This window comes from Agrilus planipennis, unplaced genomic scaffold, assembly GCF_000699045.2.
Source record: "Agrilus planipennis isolate EAB-ADULT unplaced genomic scaffold, Apla_2.0 scaffold289, whole genome shotgun sequence".
Classification (NCBI taxonomy): Eukaryota; Metazoa; Arthropoda; class Insecta; order Coleoptera; family Buprestidae; genus Agrilus; species Agrilus planipennis.
Window position 1 is genome coordinate 31,474 of NW_020439316.1, and position 23,126 is coordinate 54,599.

Genomic DNA, 23,126 nt, shown 5'->3' on the forward strand with positions numbered 1-23,126 from the left:
TGCCTCAGCATTTGCCTAAGTGATCCAAGGAAACCACAGAAAAACTTGGACCAAGGCAGACGGACCCGGAATCGAACCGGCGTCCTCCCGAATGCTAAGCAATGGTCTAAACCTCTAGGCCATGCCGCTCGGTATTAAGTTCCGAGAAGCTTCCGTTACAAAGATGCGGTACCAAATGCAGATGCGGATGTGACAATGTATGCGGAACTTTCGTAATTGCGGAAGTGGCAGCAGAGATCTGTTGCAACACTACTGTATGGCGCCTTAAGATTAAATGAATGTCAAAATGCATCCGGTACAGTATTTTATACTTTCTGATAATCGCTGAAGATTTAGTATGTAAAATTGCAAAAAGTACAAGCCGACTTACCATGTCATATTCTTCTGGATCACCAACCATTCCTTTCATTCCATATCTTACTCCCTCTTTCGCCAACCTTCCAGCAAATTCTTCTGCCGTACCAGTTTGACTACCATAAAACACCACCAAACTTCTTCCTGATGATCTTAACTTTTTAATGAATGAGTTGTCTGTCGGGGCCTGAAGGGGCGTCATGCTGGCAGGCCTGGAATAAGTAAAATGTAACAATTTCAAGAACATTGTAGCTTGTACTAGTTGTTAATAACCATCAAATTAATATTATATGACGATTTTCGCATTAAGGGTGACACAGATGTCCACAAAATTATTGTGTTTTATTTCTTGAAGGCAGTGGCGTAACAAAAGGGGAGTGGGATGGCCCGTCCTGTGTCCAACGCACAGGGTGGGGAGATGTACTAGACACTAAATGTTCATCTTTGTATGGGATATTATAATCTCACGCCGCTGCTTGAAGGTAAAAAATAAATGCGAGTTGATGACAAAGCTTAAAGTGTAAGATGTACCCTTTAATACATTATTAAGATGAACATTATATTTTAAAATTAACACTTCAAGTAGGGTTCTTGAATAAACTAGCCTAACCCGTCAAAATTATGATGGATGGTGCCGTTGTTGTCGATCGATATTGATCAGTTATACAATTTTAACCTGTACCTTAAGGTCTGTCGGAGGGCGTTAGCCACAGCCACCTTACATCCTATCTATGAACCCATGGCCGAATATTGACATTTAGACACGTACAATATGTCGAAAAATTGGTGATTTTCAATTAAAAGAATAGACACTTACTGAATGGAATATGTCTTCCCATTTAAATGAGATTCTTCCTTTGGTTTCTTTTTTAAAAGCCACCATGCTCCCACTCCCAATAAGGCAGCTAATAAAACAATGTCTAGTGGACCAAAAAGTGGTTGTGAAGCCTCTTGAGGAATCTGCTGCGTGCCGACGTCTGCTTCGGTCTCCATTATTGAGAACTGTAATTAAGAGAGAAATATTTAAATCAAATAAAAGGTATACAACTGTTAACCGTTGCACCGCGCAAGCGATGCGCGGTGAATCGGTCGGGCATCGACCATGCCTAGCAGGTGCCTATACAAATTTCCATTCCTATTCTCATTTTTTAGTATTTATTAGTTAATGCCCCAACTTTATAATATGTTTATAAAAACATTAGGCGTACCTAGTCGTAAATGGAAATTATTTTTAAATATTACACGACATGATAAAAATTAAGCTACTACGTCTGATATCGTAATAAATGATTCACTATTTTAATAAAATATCACCTTATTCATAAACAAAATAATTATTACTTACACGAAAAAGATAAGTTATATTTAGTTAGGATGTGGTTTCAAGAGTGAAAAATTCTTCATTCTAATTTACTATCTAAAACGAGTGTTCTACTTAAAACCTGATAAATATTTCTGATTAATTTGCAATACGTGCACATAAACATGACCAAACTAATAATAATATGTATTGTACTAGTTACTGTAACATAATCCTTAATAGAATAATATCATGACTCTTTGAGGGTACTTAGTAAGAGCTACTTTTAAAAAATTGGGGGGGTGGACCTTAAAATTATTTGCAAAGACTTGGCCGGAAATCATTATCATCTTTAGAATTTTAAATAGACTATTCTGATTTTTTTCCATTTGATCCAGGTATTTATTCTTTACCAACGTTTTGAAATTAGAGTGAGTTAATTGCGCTACCTACTTCAAATTTGAAGTTGAATTACCCTGCTTAGGAATTAACAATTAATTAATACAAAGAAATGAATGCTTTACAACAAAAATTAAATTTTGAGTGTAATTTTTAAACGTTTTTTTCTTCATTTTTTTCTATTGTGATAAAAAATTCGAAAGACTGTTAAAGGTGTATGTCTGGAACTGGGCGTTGCACGGGTGCGAAACATGGACCATCGGTGTGGTGGAAAGGAAAGGTAAGAAGCGTTCGAAGGGGATAGAGAAGGTTAGAAATGAGGAGATATTAGAAAGAATAGGAGAACAGAGGTCATAATATATAATATAATAAGTCAATAAAAAATAGGCGAGATAGGTTGGCAGGACACCATCTCAGGCGTGAGGGGTTGGTTAGTTGAGACATATTATAAGCAGAAACAGGAGTTAAGAAGATTAGGGGTAAATCTAGATTAGATTACTGTTCACAAATAGTTAAGGATATGAGATGTTCTAGTTTTAGGGAAATGTGAAGATTAGCACAGTATAGGAAAGAGAGGAAAGTGCGTATCCAACCAGTCTTAGGACTGACGACTTTATGATGATGACAATGTGATGAAAAATGACGAAGTGACGGTTTTGTGATGTATGGTGATCGATCACTAAGTCGATATATTATATTAATTTTAGACGTAAACTCAGGACGTTCTTTACTAACTACAGCGCCGCGCTACTTTAACAATCTCTTTTTGAAATTTCTAAATTAACCGGTCGCGAGCGTAGAGGTGATTTCTTTTTATTGAACTAATAATTAATTGAAATGATTTGGGTTTAGAGAAAGATTCGACGTAAGATTGTAGGGAGTGGACTATAGCCATAAAAACTTAAAAGTGTTACCTTATTTTAAAGAAAAATTGATGAAAACACAGAGCGGTGTAGCAAATTGTAAATTTTACTGTAGTTTTTGACACACTATGATCAATGAAGCAATTTTACAGATATTTATTAATTTTGTTATTGGTCGTAATTTATAACTGTCTGTAGTTCGTTATATTTTTATAATCAGATGTAACGTTGAAATCTAATCAGTAGATAAAAATAGATATTTTATTTGATGCATTGCAGACCACAGGTGCCCAGTTGACGAGGAAATTGTTTCCGGTTATTGGGAATACTTGAAAACTTCAATTCATACCAAGACCTTCCCAGACATTTAAAATACTACACTGCTAGCAACAAATATCACTAACTGGCGGTATGCTATCTGAAGTCAGATAATCTGTAACGTGGGGTGCTGATGAGAACCAATAAGTTCGAAATCGTAATTCACGTCTCCGTGCCAGATGTTAACATTACTATATCATCGGCAAATTCAAGCGTTCTAATCTTTCGACTCTGTATGTCTATCCCTAAAGATGTCCTGTCTACTTATAATGATGTTTATCGCGTCTTCAAATAAATATGTAAAACTACTTTGAAAATGCATTTGAAATGCTAAGAGATCAATTCAATAGGTATTTTTTCAAAATAATTTTTAAAATAAACTGCTTCTTTTCATTGTGAATACGATACCAAGATAAAATGTAAATTTCTCAAAAAAAAAATGGAATGGTTTTAAAAATAACACAAAAAACGGACAGAGAGACACACGACTGATCCTATAAGGGAGAACCAACATAACATTAAAGTCGAAAAAAAAAAAAAAAACATGTTCTCCGATACATTGAAACTGCAAATGTAAATGTGTACGCACAATATCGTTTTATTGAAAGATTTACCACGTTATGTTCAAACCATAGACTTCTTATTGATTTTCTTGTACCTACAAGTAAATATCTATTTCAAGATTTTTTTTCAAAATTTTAGGTTCAGTAGTTTCGGAGATAAAGGGGTGGGAATGGTCAATTTTCATGTTTTTTCTTAAATAACTTTAAAACTATTTATTTTACATTTATAAAAAAAAATATTTGACACCCTTACAAGCCCATTCATTTGATATGTCACAATGTACCGTGTAGAAAACTTTTTTTTCTTACAGGCCCCTCGAAAAATGACCCCCATGTTCAAAATTAATTGATTTACGTTATGCGTCCGTGTTTGGGTCTAGGAAATTAATATGTGTACTAAATTTCAACTTAATCGGTCCAGTAGATTCGGAGTAAATTGACTGTGACCGAAAGACATACGGAATTCTAAAAATGGTGTAAAATCCTTAGTCTAGACTAGAATAAGTAAAAAGAATACTTATTTTACGTATAACATGAATGTATGTGATTTTAATAACAATGGACTAAGCAACCCATCCAGTACACTTACAAAGTAAAGGTTTAAAAAAAGAATTTCTAAAACTAACGGTAAAATACGAGATTGTTTACATTAGAAATCCAGTATGACCCCATCACCGAAAAGGTGATTATTTAAATTACACAATGCTTTGGTTTAAGGCAGGGATTACGACCCATTTTTGCCCATATCATGAGCACCGGGGGTCCATGACTAGTCTGCCTAACAACGTTTAATAATTTACCTTTAGCACTTTAGTACAGTAAAGATATCATTTTTCAAAAAAAGGCTGATTTTTTCAGGGTCAGAGCTATTTATTTTTGTTTTTGGAAATTTTGTTTCCTCTACAATTTTGCCTTTTATAACTTTTATATTTTATCGGAACAAATAAGATTAAAAAAAATCTTTCAACTCCTTACAGACTTCTAGCCTATTTGGGAACGAATTTGATTTTAAGTATATACAAGGCGAGTCATCGGTCTTTCATACACATATACTTCAAAATAGAGAAAAATATTACAAATATGTAAATGTTGTATAGAGTTAAGTGTATAATAACGTAAATATTTTCAAATATGGCGGACTTCCGGTTATACCGCAAATGCCAAGTAACTTTGTTACTTTAAACGGAACTCCCTACTTTTTATTGCATTTTTGAATTCCCTATAAGAAAACAATGCCAGTTTATTAATGTGTATTGGACCTAGGTCGCACACATTTGGAGTTATTTCACGTTTCTTGGAAAATTTGACGTTTGCAGTGTTTGGCCCCATATTAAATATCTCAGAAACGAAATAACCTAGAAGTATGCGGTTTTCATATTCCGTTTCTGGAAGAAATTGCCCATCATGTATAGGTATTAAATGGATACGTACATTATGAATAGTTTGATATTTATCGGTGCCAATATCCACAAATTCAAACAGGTAAAACTTTTTTTTTAATTGAATTCCATATTTTTTCTCGCATAATATAATGCAAAATTAAATTTCCTTTCAACTGATATAGGGGTGTTGATATCTGTGACCAGTAGTTTTTGAGAAATTTGCACATGTATGAATGACCGATTTCGCCTTAGTGAATCACCCTGTATATGTAATTATTATATTTATCGGTGCCAATATCCACAAATTCAAACAGGTATAACTTTTTTTTAAATTGAATTCCATATTTTTTCTCGCATAATATAATGCAAAATTAAATTTCCTTTCAACTGATATAGAGGTGTTGGTNTAACTGACAAACACGTATAATTTTCAAAAGTCGGGAAAAGTCTCATTAATTTTTGCTTACACAATCGTAGGACTTGGTACATATAAACTAGATAACAACTTACCAAAAAAAGTAATCCGTTTGTCACAACAGTAAACATGATAATAAATAATGTTATAATAAATAAAATTAATAAATAAATTAGTAAATGCGTTCACTTAATACGTAACAGCTGTTGCTTCTTTGCGAACTAAATCGTATTGAAGACCATATTTCGAATACAGGGATATTTATACAACACCAATGACAAACGAAAAAAAATATTACAAGTCACAACAGAAATAATTTCTGTAGTCATTCAACGAGTATACAATCTAATCGTACTCACAAATATTATTGTCAATTTTCCGTGTAATACAAATTGAGACACGTAAATGTTTCTTAATGATAACGTATTTATTTACGAAAACATGGAAAAACTTAAAACACACAAAAAAAAAGAAAAGCGGATTACTTCGCGCAATAACAATTGACAGAGGATTGAACTGTACCAGAGCGAGAATGAAAAAATCCATATTTTAGTTAATTTCAATACTAATCAAGTGACCTCTGCAACAACGAGGTCGAACTTTGAACACAAATGAAATGAAAAATTCATGTAATTCCGATTGGCCAAATCGCACGTAGCACGTTAGTATGGTATGTTTTTTAAGAATGTATAGTGTATCTGTTTCTGGAAAAAATGTAAGCAAGTAATGAATATATAATATGCGTAATAATATATTCATTAGCGACTTCCTATACGTAATAGTGAACAAGTGCTAAAAAAACAATACTAATTGCGTCATACGCCATGCAAAAACCTTCTTAATATTTTCCAAAAATAGGGAAACATTCCGATTACAAAAATATATATTTTTTGAATAATCTCATTTGTAATAATAAAATTAAAAATTCGATTTTAAATAACACCTGAGACCTTACCATATATTATACATGGTAAAAACTTTGTTACATGTAACAGAAGCGACCTTAAAAATGGATGCATTCGTTAAGCAAGATCAAAGTGTATAATTTTTGTTTAATTAAGTGTTAACAAAAATTTCTTCATACCCGTTAAGAAAGCAAAAACAAAAGTTCGCAATATTTCGTTTTTAAAATTTAAATCCATCTTCTAGCAGTGCAAATCTGCTAATAAGAAAGCAAAAATTTTTGCGTTTTCTGTAAACATAAAAGTTTCTCATTGATTCCAATACCCTTTAAAAAAAAACTACCCTGGCATGCCCCATTTTTGCAGGTATTCATAGTCAACTAATTAGTGCTGAACTGCCATAATATTTTACCATAAATTTCGTAATCGTGTAGAATCGTTTTCTGATATTAATTTTTGTGTAATTTTTAAGACTTTGCATCTCTGAAACAAAGCTACCATCTCCTAAAATATTTATCATTTCTCCTGAAACATCCTGTGTTGTACACATCCATTATAAAGAAAATTACTGACTATCTCAAGAACTTTCGTTAACTTATTAAAATTTTATATGTCAAATGTGACAGTAGCTTACATATTCTGATATTTTCTGAAAACCGAAATATTTCAATCAATAGAGGTGACGACATACAAACATGCTCATATCTTATATAGTGGTTTGATCGAAAGCTTGTAGAGGGTGGATGCAGCGTGCTGATGAGATTAATTAAGATAAAAACCTTGTTCTACGTCTGGTAGTTTTAATAATTTACTGACCATGAATTTAATCCATTCAAGTGATAATCAACACATTGATTCCCGACGAATCTTGAGTATAACCGCAGAGTTGGTTAGTATTTGGATAGCTACAAATAATACGAATTAGCTAATACAGAGTGATATGAATACAGTGACGATTAAATACCGTCACATGCATTTAGGCAACCCAACATACGTAGTGGCAAGAAGATCAGGTTTCTAGACAGCAAATACTGGATCATTCTAGAACACAGCTAGTAGTCTCCATAAATAGTTGCCGCGAGATCGATTGAATTAGTACGTGAACGAGATCGAAGTGATACAAAACGAAGAAGAAAGAGCAAAGAAGTGACAAAGTGTTCATATAGTGATGAATCGATAACTAATTAATAATAGCAGTGTTAATTAGAGGGCAAATAATTAAATAAAACTAGTAAATGTACGAGAAGGTGTTTAAATACATGACAGTAGGCATTATAAATATGTGCAGTATAAAGATAAAGTAGTTTAGGTGTTATTGTGTAAATATATAACTGTAATATAAATACATACTGGTTAAATAAATTAAGTAAACACTAGAAAATTTGAATGACGGCATTATTAATTTCGGTAATTACCGAAAACCATCAAACATCTTTCAAAACGTCTAGGTGGCCAACAAACTTCAACAACTTTCTATAGATTATCATACTTTTCGTAGGCTTATAATTTTTGATATGTACATACGTATGTATATTTTAAAACGACAAGAAGGTAAAAGTGAAATCATAAAATCTTTTGGCAAACATGATTCCAAATTGATTTTTCTTGCATAAACATTTTCTTAAGTAAATATGAACGACTGCTCTTACAATATTTAAGAAGTACGAGCTAAATTAAATATTGCCAAATAGAAATTCATAGAAATACGCAGTTTACTATCGATTTAAATATTGCCAATTACAAATTCATAGAAATACGCAGTCTACTATCGATAAATGCTTTTGCAACATGGCCTCAAAAATACTTTTTGATTTAGGATTTTTTTTATAGTAACGACAACTTGTTTTACGCTAGATTTATAATCACACGACATGTGATTTATTTGAAATAGTTATCTAGGGTAGTCCATCGAATAGGCCGGATTTAATTTTGAAATTAAGCATCATAAATTATTATTTAATTGGGAAATTTTTATTGATTTATAAAGTGAAAATGTTAATGTTATCGAATACGATGTCGGTCGTTTCGGTTGTGCTGTTTTACCTTGACCCTTTTGATAAAATTTTTGAAGAGTTCTTTTGGCACTATTTCGGAAATAATGCTGTTTTCAGTTCAGGAATTATTGGAGGTTTATTAGCATAAACATTGCCTAGTTAACGTCTAATCTCTTAACAAATCGTGTTGAAAGCACATTTCTTCGAGTCCCATGTCGTCCAATTTATCCCACAAAAAGTTAGATTTTACGGCACGATATCGTATTGTAGCGAGCACGAGTGTTTTTGTGTGCGATAGGGCACACGTGTGCGTGAATGGCTTATCGATTCGCCGACTAGCCGCGGGCACCTTTCATCATGTGCTCCGTATTTGTAAATGTGTGTATCGTACCTGCGTTCTGGGAAAGCAGTTAAACAGTTCAAAGAAAAATAAACTATCCGGATGTTTCCAGAAGGTTCCAGAAAGTAAACGAAAGGGTATTTAAAGGAAGAGACGAGATAATCAGAAATAAATTGACCGTTGCAGAAGTGAATCCAAAAATAAATTGACAGTGATAGCAGTGAAATAAATAGCAGAGTGTATAGTGATATATCAACAGTAATGTAAATAAATGTAATACTTCATAACCTAAGTTTAGTAATAATTAAATAGTGTTTTTAAGTTCTTTAATAATTAGTGTAAATAAATAGTTTTTGTCGTTATCAGTCTTAGAAGTTAATTTTGTTAAACCCACGAACATTATAGTATTCAATTTACAGTTACAGCTTAACTGGACTCAATCTTAAAAAAGAACGGTCCAGTAACACCTCCAGCCCACAACCCGCACAAGCAATAACTGGTGCATCGTTTTTTTATGAACAGCATGAGGATTTTCATTGTCCCAAATGCGACAATTACGCTTATTATTTTTAGCAAAACTATTCAAATGAAAACGTGCTTCATCGCCTAAAATTGTTTTTAAATAAATATTAATTTACTGTTTGTCTTTTAATTATCCAATTAACGAATTGTGCCCTTTGCAAATGGTTTTATAGTTTGAGATCCAGAGTTAATTGAACTTTGTGAGGGTGGTAGGTAGTGAAGGTAGTTCAGTGGTGTAGTGTGGGAGAGGGGTAAAGGGGACAGCAAAAGTAAGCAAAGCTCTTCTCCACCCCCCTATGCTTACGTAAACATTGGTACCTACATATTTTCTTGAAATCTTTTTAACTTAATCATAAAACACCTCGTGAGCATTCTCAGTTCTTTTTAGGGAAACATAATCACCAACCAGACCCCGTCCCCATACCACAAAAAATAAACAAATAAAATAGGAAGGGCGGTAAATTTAGGCTTCGCCCTGGGTGACAGAAATTTACGTTGCACCACTAAGGTAGTCGGTGAGAATTCGTAGCAAATTGCATCTACTAATGTTCAATTATTGATGTTCCTGAATTCTCATTCATACTTTCATTACAGCACTAACATTTGCAATGTCTTTGGGTGATCGCGAAGATGTTCGGATCCGTCAACTTAAGGATGTTTGGGAGGTACAATCGGAGACAAGAGCACATAAAATTAGAAATTCGTGATTAATAAGGTTTTGCAGCATATCATGAGGTAAATAAATACTATCTATACTAAAAAAAAGTATACGGTTTGAGAGAAAATTTGGAATTTGACCAAAAACTTTGAATAAAATAAGAAATAACGAATAATATGGAAAATTTTTAACTGACTTTTGGCAGTGAATATGCCTTGATTTCAACTTCGAAACAAAAAAATATTTAGTTTCAATCTCTATTAATAATGAGCGTAAAACTTTTTAATATGTTTAAATAATAATTAAAACTTTAAAATTGCATTTATTTCAGACAATTATAAATATTATCATTATATTATCAAGTAAAAACGAGATTTTCAGCTAATTTTTCATTTTTTCCTCGATAACCATTTAGTGAATTTGAATAACCTTACGCTAAAGTGATTCTCCAGAGTTCAAGTTACTTATTATAAAAGTTTGAAATTTCTGGTAGCTTTTTTTCTGTTAATAAAAATAAATTTAATCTGTTCGGTTAACGAATCTCCATAAAATGACGTGTAAAATTACAATTTTTTAAAATTTTAATAACTTTTTAACGGTTTAGTGAATCGATTTGTAATTTTTACAGTAGTTTTAGAATTGAATGAGGAACGTTCTTCCAAATTTTTACTTTTTGACATACCTCCCAAACATCCTTAAGGAAGCAGAGGGAAGGTTTTATGCACTACCCAGTCGTACGGACGGCTGGGTGTCTTTTGAAGATTTCCCCTCTTCCACGAAAACATAAAAAAAAGGTTTTACGTTATTTTATGGTAACTTCTTTGATATCCTGAGTAGGGATAAAAACCCCCTCCCAAAATTTCAAATGACAAGGGGAGTGATACATCAACTTAAAACTGTTTAGAAGCGCCTTATGGTGATGCCAAAATTTGTTGCAGTGGAGCAACCGTTGGCGACCAAATTGTACCTTTTCTACCTAATTATTCTTGAAAATCCATAACCAACAACAGCTTGATGTTCTTACTACAGTATTGGGTGTAGTCCTACTTCGCACTGTCCCATTTCGTACCGCGCAAATATTCTACCTGTTTTATTCATATTGCTTTTTCAATTTAATAGTGTTATTCCTCTTATTATTTTAATTTTACGTGTAGGATTAAGAGGAATGCAATACGAAAAAATACTTTTGGGTTTTTTAATTCCTACCAACTGCAAATGCCAGGTCGGCAATTTTTTTGGCTGCGGATCAAAATCAATCAAAATGTGAGTATGAAAGAAACGCTTGGGTCAGACATATTTTATACGCATATTATACTTTACTTTCCAAACTACAGTGGGTCATTTAAAATTATCAAGCGGGTCATAGGTTGCCAACTGCTGCTCTAGACCATGTCCATTATCAACCTGTTTATGAAGTATTAGCGCCACTGTAGTCGGCAAAATTTTGTTAGTAATAATATTGTTCCTGTGCAAAAAACGTTATTATAGTTTAGGACATAAATCTATTTCCTATATTATAGGGTTGTTCGGAAAGTCATTTCGTTTTTTCCCAACAGAGGATTTAATTGTATTCTTTTGCACCCAACTTCACATTTAAGCCGTATAATTTTTATATGCTTTGAGAGCTCATATAGCAAGGCTTGTGTGTGAAAAATTCCAATTAATTCTACGCAGTAGTTTNTCGAATAATGTAATGACATTTTTGAGTGAAAAAGAATAAATTCTTTAATTAATAAGACTGACACTAGTTACCATAACTGATAAACTGAGGCTAATGTCTGGCGACTATCATCGGCGTCTTCTCTTTGTGAAAATCTTCGTATAATTTTTCTCTCACTTATTTCTGTCTCTTACTCTTAACAGATTTTGTAAGCTCGACGAGTTTACTTTCAATCCCGAAACCGTCTTAGTGTCCTATAAAAAGTTTTACTTTAGTACCTCGGTATTATCATCACTTAATTAAAACGCAAGAAAACTAGGTTGAAGCTTATTAGAACTTTATTCTAGCGTTTGCTACAAGTCAACTGTTGATTTTTCCCATGATGTTACTTTTTATCACTTTTGGCAAAAAAGACGTTTTTACTTTGCTTAATTGTTACAATTGCTAGGAAGGAAATATTTCGGATGGTTATTTTTGATAATTACTTATAGTGTTGCAACAGAGCTCTGCTTCCTTTTCCGCAATTACGGAAGTTGCGCATACGTTTTCATATCCGCTTCTGTACCTGGTTCCGCATTTTTATAACGGATGATTATCGGAACTTAACAAACTCTTATTTCTCATCTTTTTGAAAATCAATATGTCGGAACAATAAAACAAGTCGTAAAAATTTATTACTGTTATCTGTTGACTAAAAACAAAACACAATTTAAATAGAATTACTCGTTACAAAGCTGCATATTCTGCAGGTACCTACGCCAGCTTCAGCGACCTCTCTGTAACTTTGTTTGTTTTATTGAGCGTATTTGTGTTCGACCGGGCATACGTGTGTATGAGCGGCTTATCGATTCGCTGACTAGCCGCGGGCGCCTTTCTTCATGTGCGCCGTATCTGTAAACGTGTGTGTCGTACCTGCGTTCCGGGAAAGCAATTAAATTCGTAGAAAACGAAACTTTTCCGGACGGCTCGAGAATGTTCCCGAAAGGAGGCAAGGGAGTATTTAAAGGAAGAGACGATCGCCGAAGTATAGTAGAAGTAAATAGACCGTTGCAGGAGTAAATCAAGAAATAAATAGAACAGTGAATAGTACCAGTAGTGTAAATAAATAGAATAATTACCTAAGTTAGTAATAATTTAGTAGTGTTCAATAATAATTAGTGTAAATAAATAGTTTTTGTCGTTGTGAGTCTTAAAAGTTAATTTGTTAAACCCACGAACATTACAGTATATTATCAACCGTTTATGAAGTATTCACGTCAATGCAGCCGGCAAAATTTTGTTTATAATAACATTGTCCCTGTGCAGATAACTTTATTATTATTATAGGCCTAAATCTATTTCCCAGTATTTCGTATGTTGAATATTTTCCAAATTTTATTTTCTTATTAATTTCCTACTTTAATCTAAAAACATCCAGGACTTTCAGCTCTCCATTAGCCAGTTCTCCTAATAATTAAATTTCTAAAATATTAATACATATAGTTCGTATGTTGACATTTTTCAAAATTTATTCTCTTATTAGTTTCCTACTTTAATCTAAAAACATCCAGGACATTCAGCTGCCCCTTCGCCAGTTCTCCTTTTAATTTTATTTCGAAAATACTAATAGTTATAACGTTTATTTATTTTGTATAGTGTTTGCTAACTGGTGTAAATTTTAAGTTAAAAGTGTAATTTTGAAGCCAAAAAGAAGTTCCATTTGGGATTATTTTGTTGATATTGAGGATGCAAGTGCTATATATATATGCAAAATTTGCAACAGAATATTCGCGAAAAGGGCGCACGACCACTGCAGTCACATACAATCACTACACTGTTGTATATTTGATTATAATTTTTTACGTAATGCGGTCCAAGTAATACTTTTAATATAAAAATACATACGGACTAAATTGATAGCATCGGTTAATAAAAACGAAACCGACAAATAGACGATATTTCCTACAATTACCTTAATGCTTTCTATTCTAGCACTTATCACTTGTCCCTTCAATTATTTTTTTTGTTTATAATTTTAATGTACAGACACTTTACGGTTTCATTGTTTTGTGCAGATAATTAAGCATAAACATACCTTGATAGTAGCAGACAACTTTCTATTTGCTACAATTATTATCTCCTTATCGTCTGTTATAATATGAGGACAAAATATAATAAAATAAATTTCATTTTTAATCTACGTAATTCATGAAACAAAATATGTACTTTTTATCTGGATCATATTTTTTCATACTCATAATTATTTCAATAATACTTTTGGAATAATGAATTCGTACAATATAATTATTATATATTTTTATTTCTTTATCTAACACTTTTATGCTCGCGAACGGTTAATTTATAAATTCGAAAAAGGTTGTTAAAGATGTATGTTTAGAGCGCGGCGCTGTACGGGTGCGAAACATGGACAGTGAGCGCGGCAGAAAAAAGGTTAGAAGCGAATAATGACAATATCTTTGATATAGAGAAGGTTAGAAATGAAGAGGTATTGGAAGGAATAGGAGAATAGAAGACTCTATGAACTCAATAAGAAATAGGCGAGATAGGTTGGTAGGACACCTTTTCAGGCATGAAGGTCTAGTCAGAGACATTTCGAAATTACTAATTAAAGAGTAAGGAGGGGTAGAAGAAGACCTTCATTAGATTAGTGTTCGCAAATAGTTAAGGATGTGGGTTGTTCTAGGGTTGGGAAAATGCAAAGATTAGGATAGAACAGGATAGGAAAGAGTGGAGGTGCGTGTCCAACCATTCTTAGGACTGACGACTTTATGATGATGATGATTTAACACAAGACTGACTACACATTATGGCCTGCGAACGAATTATAAATCGCACGAGTGAACTAGTTTCAAAATACTCGCCAATTTCAAAGAGAAGGTTAATATTACCACCAAAATTAGACGTCTATTACAGTCCATGGCATTGAAAATACAAATCAAAATTTATAAATTTTTATTAATTCTTTCATGATCAGACTGACTGAAATAAACAGTTATCTTGTCAATATTCAGTAGCAGTTCAATAAACTGCAAAATTATTCTGCATTAAAGAACCTTTTTGTAGAAAAAATATCAGAAAGAATTTGGAGATAATTTCTGGAAATTGTTGCCAATAACTGACCTGGTCTTTCAATTTTTAAGTAGTTTCAAATCAACATATGCAACATATAAAGAATTATGCGAGTCAAAACTAACGGTCTCAGAAGTGAAAATTTGTATGCTTAGTACTTGATGAATATCACTATTATTAATTAAAAAATTTAATGACATTTTTGAATTTAAAAATAATGAATTCTTTAATCAGTAAGAATGCCAATAGTTACAAAGGCTGAAGAGGACCTCACATGGTCCTAGAACGGCTTGACGAAGAGGGGTTTCAGTCTATAGGTCCGAGGGCGCCATTCTCAGGAATCCGACCCTGCCCAGTCGTATGAACAACCGGGTGTCTAGTAAATATTTCTTCTCTCCCACGAAAACAAAAAGGAAAAAAAATAATTATAGTGACTGATAAAACGCAAATTAATGTCCAAGTGACTATTCTCGGCGTCCTCCCCTTGTGCCGATGTTCATATAATTTTTCCATCCCTCTTTGTTAGCTCGACGAGTTTACTGTAAATCCCAAAACCTTCAGTGTCCCATGAACAGTTTCATTTCAAAAATATTTAGAGATCCCCCCATGAATTTTCGATTTTCCTTAACAGGTATTAATATAGATGCAAGCAGTTAACGAGTTCGTAATAAGTAAAATAAAAATACTGGTATACAAAGTGAAAAAAAGTAGGGAAAGAGTGAATATAAAGATAGCAGATGCAAAATTAGAAGAAGTCGCCGATTTTAGGCATCTAGGAAGTCAGATAACTCAGGATGAAAGGAGCAGTAGAGATATAAAGCAGAGTCTTTAACAAAAAGAAGTCACTTCAATGGTCGCAAACAATAAATTTAGAAATTGGAAAAAGTTAGTTAAATGTATGTCTGGAGAACGAGGCTGTACAGGTGCGAAATGTGGACAGTGGACAGTGGCCGCGGCGGAAAAGAAAAGGTTACAAGCGTTCGAATATGGTATAAGAACAAAGGCTTTCACGGCCGGAATCCATAGTAGAATGAAGATTCGGGTTATAGGGCAGTGGTCTAAGTGAACTACTCTGTCCAAACGTTTCGTCGGCTACTGCGGCTAATATCCTTAGTAATTAGTAATAGTTCATTTAGACCACGACCCTATAGCCCGAATCTTCATTCTACTATGTTCGAATATGGTGTTAAAGGTCAATGGTCAGGATAGAGAAGGCTAGAAATCAGGAGGTATTAGAGTGAGTAGATCAGAGGGCGCTATGAAAGTCAATAAGAAATAGGCAATACAGATTAAGTTATACTTCGTTTACTTTCTGTAGCGATGTGATCTTCAGTTTGACCGGCGCAAAGTAGAAAAGAACAGCACTAGGCCAAAAATGGAAGGAGACAACTCTCGGCTAAACTCTTAACCGGTGAGGAGCGTATAATCCGTACGGTACTGCACGGAAAAATTGACCATTTTATCCACTACAATTGCATTGCTCAAATGTGCTGTTATTGGTACCATTTACTACTGAAAATATCAACGAAATGTTTATTTACATATTAAAGGCTTTAACGTTTGTTTTCGACTCGCACTACTATTCATGATTGAACAAAACTTTTGGCAGATACTATATGAAAAAGTATGTTTAATGAACAAGCCGAGAGTATAATGAGCTTTTTCTTCCCTATTTACGATTTTGCCAGCGTGCATCCAAAACATTGGCAGGGGCTATCGCTAGAGAAAGTAAATGATGTATACCTTCTCCACATGAAGGGCTGGTTAGGTTAGGTTAGAGAGAGAGAGATCTTAGAAACAGAAACACGAGCTAAGAGGAGAGAAGCAGACCTAGATTAGATTACTGTTCAAAAATAGTTAAGACTGTGGGATGTTCTAGTTTTAGAAAAATGTGAAGATTTGAAAAAAGAAAAAGTGGAGCTGCGCGACCAAGTTTTATGACTGACGACTTTATGATGATAAAAAAAACATTACAATTTCAGTCGAAAGCAAGGGTGGCAACCATGCGAATAATCCTTTCCTTCGGTAGAGGTACGGTAAAAAATAAAGTTTTGTACAGTTCTGAATGCTCTAATACAAAAAATGTCTATAATGAATACTTCTCTATCAACTTAACTTAGCTTTTCAAAAAATGCCTTGTATTCTTACAATTATCTACAATATTTCATATCAACTAAAAAAACCATGACTGAATGCATAACATGCATATCTTCCGAACAACAATATTAACGACATTACAATATTTATGACAGTTATTACGCTTATGTAACAATTATTACAGTAAGAATATTATTAACCGAGTAATTTAACGATTTGATATTATTTAACGAAGTCCTACGTGTAAATATTTTTGCTGTTTTACTAGAGCCTAACCAAATAATCAAATAAACAGACCTTTAATGTACCAACAGGAATATATCTGATTGTAATGAGGTTAATGAGTTTATGCTTAAGTGATTATCAATAGGCACTAAATATCATAAAGATCAATAAAAAAAATCCTCTTCACGGCTTCAAACTTTATTGCTTATTAATTAGGTATAATAGGTAGTTCGCTTTCATTTTATTTCCAGGAAAATTTCCATGAAAATTAAACTTATTAAAAACGAATTTCAGTCCTGATACATCTACCAATAACATTAGCCTAAAATTATTTCTTATCTTAAATAGTAGAATAAAATCAAAAATTGTTTAGTAGAATTCAGATTTCGTAACATTTTTGACAGACGATTCTTTTAATGATTTGTTAGAACCATTTAAGATTAAATTTTATTAAAATTAAAATATACTAGATAATCTTTTTCAGTTTCTCTTTTATTTCCCTAATTGGCTAAATTGGATAATTTGTGGATAACCAATATGTCACAACTGAGAAAAAAATCGAATTTGCAAAAATACGAATTTTTTCAAATACTTACAATAGTTTTATTTATCCATTGACTGTTACATTTTTTAAGGCTAACACCACCTTTTAGGTAAAAAAAGTTGCCTAACAGGGGCCGTGTGTACTCAAAGCAAATGAAATATGTACTCTAATAAATGACTAATTTACAGTTTGTAATTTCGGGAGTACCTCAAGGTTTGTACCTCGGTCCTATCTTATAATTTATCATTTTTATAAACGGCCATGTTGCTCCTCTAGCTTTAATTAATGCTAATGATGTGAAACTATTTAGTAGAGTGATACTAAGTGTCTCTCTCATGATTACAAAGTAAAAGAGAATTTGATTGTTTTATGGCAAGACTTATTTGTTATTTTATTTTGGGTTTCTTCTCGTCAATGAGAGAATCTGACAAGCATTTTCTTAATTGAATATGCCTTATTTAACGCAGTAAAATAAAATATTTATTGGAACTTGTACATTATAATGTTAAACACAAATAACAGAAAAGTAGCAGGAGTAAAAATTAATTAGATGTATTTTTTATATGATATTTGCTTCATTTACTTACATGTTGAACGATTAGGCAAAGCACTACTATAAGTATTAAAAATAGGTCTACCCTTGAGTTTTGTGTAGGTAAATGATATTACTTTGCAAATGGTTTGGCTAATAATTAAAACAATTGACAATGAATCTTTTAGGGTAAATTATTTCGTAGTGAAAATGATCACAAAAAGCTCAAAAAACAAGAAACTTAATGCTAGTTATATAAAATTTCCGAAACCACTGCTTCCACGTGGAGCTTTCCATACCCCCCAGACCCCCGACAGCACAACGAAAAGTAATGTACTATTCGAAACCCTAACTCCAGAGATAAAAGTTATTTAACATGTCTAGGCAAATTTAAAATTGCTTTGCACAATATACCTTCTTACTATTTTTCAACAACATATTTTTTGTTATTTAATATGTGCAATGTGCTACCTACTCATTAAGTTTTGTTATGTATTTATTAAGTGTTGTATAATTTATCTGTATTTAGTAACTCGTTTGATATAAATAAATATTTGTACTTGGTAGAGTTTCAACATCTTCCTAATCAAAATGCGACAGAAATGTGAAAGTAAATTAAAGACTTCCTCAGAGTTATATACAGGAATGCAAAAAATTTTACATTTTGAAAAAGATACAGTTTTCGTATCTTCTAATTAAACAATATTATAGTCACTTTATAATCATGTAATAAATGAACTTTTTAAATACGTAAAACTATTAAAACTAATAAAATATACCTATGGATATTTAAATATATTAGGTATATAATACATAAGGGCCGACTAACCTGTTCCGCCGTAATTTATTAAAATCTTTTAGGATGTTGCACTATTTAACACTTGTACAAAAAGTTCAGTAGTTTCTATCTAGATAATTCCGTTAAAATAATCACATGATAATCAATCAAATGACGAATGAACACTGGATGTAAATTTTACTTTGTTTTGTATTTTTACAATACTATTACATAGAAAATATGAAATGCAGACTGAACACTACAGTTGGGAAAAGCGACACTGCCTTCTGTTGGTTGCAGCCAATGCTGATTAAAAATTGACATTGTCATTCTATAGTATTATTATGATCATTTCAAGGCTTTTCATTTTATACATGCGGTTCAAATTGTCTTTATACAACTTGCAAAATTAGCAGTACTGTGGGTTGTCTGTCTGTACTGAATTGAACTTATTAATTTAAAGACTGCCTGATTATAATTATAGAAACAGCTGTATATAATGGGAGTGATACATCAACTTAAAACTGTTTAGAAGCGCCTTATGGTGATGCCAAAATTTGTTGCAGTGGAGCAACCGTTGGCGACCAAATTGTACCTTTTCTACCTAATTATTCTTGAAAATCCATAACCAACAACAGCTTGATGTTCTTACTACAGTATTGGGCGTAGTCCTACTTCGCACTGTCCCATTTCGTACCGCGCAAATATTCTACCTGTTTTATTCATATTNTATATTGAATATGTAAATTTTTATTTTTTACTGTAAGAGCCTTTTAGAAATCTGTTGAAATGATTTCTTTTTAAAATAGTTGTTACTCATTAAATGATGACTTATAAAAGAGAATCTCTTTGAGATTACATGAAAACAAACTAATTTTTCTGATTATTGCTTTATAAGTTTTTTAGTTTTACAAACTTCTTCTGTTGCTTAGTTTTTTTTTTCTTTTTAGGTAATAAAAGGTTCGTTTGGTACAAAAGCACGTATCATTCGCACGTCGGTCCATTTTCGAAGACCTAAGACTTTCAGGCCTCCTAGGAATCCGAAGTATCCTAGAAAGTCGGTGCCCAAGAGAAGTCGCATGGATGCATATAATATAATTAAGTATCCATTGACAACTGAAGCTGCCATGAAAAAAATTGAAGACAACAACACTTTAGTTTTCTTGACTCATATTAACGCAAATAAGCATCATATTAAAGCTGCGGTTAAAAAATTGTACGACATTAATGTAGCTAAAGTGAATACATTAATTAGGCCTGATGGTAAGAAGAAGGCTTATGTAAGACTAGCAAGGGACTATAATTACTTTTTTATGTTATTTTCGAATATCCCGCATAAATATCATCACTGTCAATTTTTCACAATTCGCTTATGTAATTCTATGGTACAAACGGGGAAGTTGCCACTTCCTCTGCATGTGTACGTTGTATAAAAATGGCTCCAACGAAAGGAAAAGGTGGTGAAAAACCAGGTAAGGTATAGTTTTTATCAAAGTTTTCATTATAATTAAAGAAAATAGGTCATGATTTAACTCAGAAGTAAATTTTGTTAAGTGTATAATTCAAGAACGGGTATGAGAAAACATGTGCTTCCCTAACCTTCAATAAATATAGTATCTACATTGCATTATTGCATATGACACCGTTCAATATGCTTTAGAAGCATTTTTACAATATACCATTGTAACGACTGATACTGTGCTAGCGAGAGATATCAAATTAAATAGTTTGTGCTAGCAGTTATCTACAAAATATAAAAAACGGAGCTACTATTTTGACCATTCACTGGAGGTTGTATGAATAAGTATAATTAACATTAATATAGAAGATTTGTACAGTAATTTCGTAGAACACAGTAAATAAGTATATCTACTGTATAGTTCTATGTAGTAATACTGTATACCTGTAGAGTAATTTATTGCCTGTGAATGATCAAAGTAATTATATTGAAACAAACGCACCTAGCATAAATAACTACAGAAAAGACTAAATGTTCAATATCAACAAATGCCACATGCTTTATTTCAATAATTGTTATTCTATTCTGACATTCCTTTTAAAGGAAGTGGAGGTAAAAAAGATGATAAAAAGAAACCAGCTTCAGCTCCTGCAGCTGCTTCCACAGCAAAGACTTCAGCCTCGTCTTCATCTGCACCTAAACCAGCAGCAGCTACATCGTCCTCGGCTCCAAAAGCTGCAAAATCTGCTACTGCAAAACCAGCAGCACCCAAATCGGCAGCTGGTGCATCTAAACCAGGGGCTGCCAGTAAACCCGCAACTGCGTCTAAACAAGCAAGTGCTGCCAAACAACCGACAACGGCTAAATCTTCAACAAAGGCTGCTGGTGATAAAAAAGCTGCAGCCAAGCCCAAAGTAGCAGCAAAACAATCTAAAACAGCTGCAGCCAAAAAACCTGCAAGCAAAACCGCCGTTAAACCAAAAGCCCCTGCTAAAGCTGCTGCTACTACAGTTGTCAAACCCAAGAAGAATGTTCCGATTAAAGCACAGAAGGGTGTTGGTAAAGTGGTCAAGTCACCAGATGTGCAAAAGGCTTTGAAAGTTCAGAAAAAAGTAGGTCCCCAAACATGTAACGTTAATTTAAATTGTGAGATTCGAAAAGGTTGCCAACTTAAAATTATTGTCAAAGATTTAAACAAAAAAAGATCACCATCAAACAATGTCTTCCTAGTTAAAGGTGATGAATCTAAAGATAACAATAAGGACAACATATTTTGTAATAATAATAATGCAAAGGAAGATATTGATAATAATTTTAATTCTTTGAATAAAACTGCTGTTAGAAAAAGATTGAGTGAAGAAATAGCAGGCCTTTTATTAGCAGCTTCAGGTACTCCTTTTGAAAGTATTAACACATATTCAGAAATACCCAAATTACCGTTACATAATACTAGGTCATGTAGCACTTCAAGTACATCTAGATATTCAAATTGTTTTCGATTAAATGTTCCTCCAAAAACATCAACTATGATAGAGTCAGAAACTTGCAATCTAGAAGAAAGTGGGAGTGAAATTTTTCCAGATATAACTTACTAAAAATTAATTTTCATTGATATTTACATTCACATTTTATCTATTGATTTATTTGTTACATTTGTATATCTTGTCTATGTTTGTTTTTAATGTAATTTAATTTGCTTGTACTTGTGAAATTTAATATATTCTCTTTTTTAAAATCGGGAATACTATTTTTTCTAAATTTCCTTTGGTACAGAAAAATCTAAATTGAATATTATCATTAGAAGAATTGTAACATTACAGGAAATAACAATCTTGTTATTTAGTCAATCATTGTGTTTTATGATTAGATAACTTTTTATAAAGGCTTTCTATATATTGAATATGTAAATTTTTATTTTTTACTGTAAGAGCCTTTTAGAAATCTGTTGAAATGATTTCTTTTTAAAATAGTTGTTACTCATTAAATGATGACTTATAAAAGAGAATCTCTTTGAGATTACATGAAAACAAACTAATTTTTCTGATTATTGCTTTATAAGTTTTTTAGTTTTACAAACTTCTTCTGTTGCTTAGTTTTTTTTTTCTTTTTAGGTAATAAAAGGTTCGTTTGGTACAAAAGCACGTATCATTCGCACGTCGGTCCATTTTCGAAGACCTAAGACTTTCAGGCCTCCTAGGAATCCGAAGTATCCTAGAAAGTCGGTGCCCAAGAGAAGTCGCATGGATGCATATAATATAATTAAGTATCCATTGACAACTGAAGCTGCCATGAAAAAAATTGAAGACAACAACACTTTAGTTTTCTTGACTCATATTAACGCAAATAAGCATCATATTAAAGCTGCGGTTAAAAAATTGTACGACATTAATGTAGCTAAAGTGAATACATTAATTAGGCCTGATGGTAAGAAGAAGGCTTATGTAAGACTAGCAAGGGACTATGATGCTTTAGATGTTGCTAATAAGATTGGAATTATATAAGTTAATATTCAGGTTTGTTTTGTACATTGAATGTATAAATAAAACTTGGACCAAGAGATTAACTTTTTTAATAACGTTTTTCTGTAATATATTGTAATGAATATTACAATAATAAATTATATTCACTTTATAAACTCAAGAAATTCGTAATTTTGTAGTATTAAAAGAAAATAAAAAACTATTACAGATAAAATACGATATTATAGAATTCAGAAATTAATACATATAGTAAATGCGCGGAAGTATAATTC

At 32.5% G+C, this 23,126-nt stretch overlaps 2 protein-coding genes across 4 annotated transcripts in view; one reads left to right on the forward strand and one right to left on the reverse strand.

Annotated features, from left to right (window-relative positions):
- Window positions 1–19,230, reverse strand: part of LOC108740381 (NADPH--cytochrome P450 reductase) — a 35,193-nt gene extending 15,963 nt beyond the window's left edge. Inside the window, exons 1-3 of one of the 3 annotated variants that reach the window (XM_025978529.1) lie at window positions 18,967–19,230; window positions 1,172–1,356; window positions 371–566 (exon numbers count right to left, since the gene is read on the reverse strand). In XM_025978529.1, the coding sequence (XP_025834314.1) occupies window positions 371–566; window positions 1,172–1,347 (372 nt within the window). In that variant the 5' untranslated portion in view covers window positions 1,348–1,356; window positions 18,967–19,230. Of the gene's footprint in view, window positions 1–370; window positions 567–1,171; window positions 1,357–5,689; window positions 5,832–5,953; window positions 6,062–18,966 lie in introns of those variants that run through there. The other 2 variants (XM_025978530.1, XM_025978528.1) reach the window with 2 other exon arrangements.
- Window positions 19,231–20,280: 1,050 nt separating this feature from the next.
- On the forward strand, window positions 20,281–22,933 carry LOC108740383 (60S ribosomal protein L23a). The gene is made up of 3 exons (XM_018474685.2): window positions 20,281–20,387; window positions 20,978–21,486; window positions 22,486–22,933. The coding sequence occupies exons 1-3, from the start codon at window positions 20,351–20,353 to the stop codon at window positions 22,873–22,875; spliced, it is 936 nt and encodes a 311-aa protein (XP_018330187.1). The 5' UTR covers window positions 20,281–20,350; the 3' UTR covers window positions 22,876–22,933.
- The last annotated feature ends 193 nt before the right edge of the window (window positions 22,934–23,126 follow it).

Coding starts and splice junctions, on each gene's coding strand:
- LOC108740383 (XM_018474685.2), top strand. CDS start 20,351: ATGGCTCCAACGAAAGGAAAAGGTGGTGAAAAACCAG. Junction 20,388..20,977: donor AAAAGGTGGTGAAAAACCAG/GTAAGGTATAGT, acceptor TTCCTTTTAAAG/GAAGTGGAGGTAAAAAAGAT. Junction 21,487..22,485: donor CTTTGAAAGTTCAGAAAAAA/GTAGGTCCCCAA, acceptor TTTTCTTTTTAG/GTAATAAAAGGTTCGTTTGG.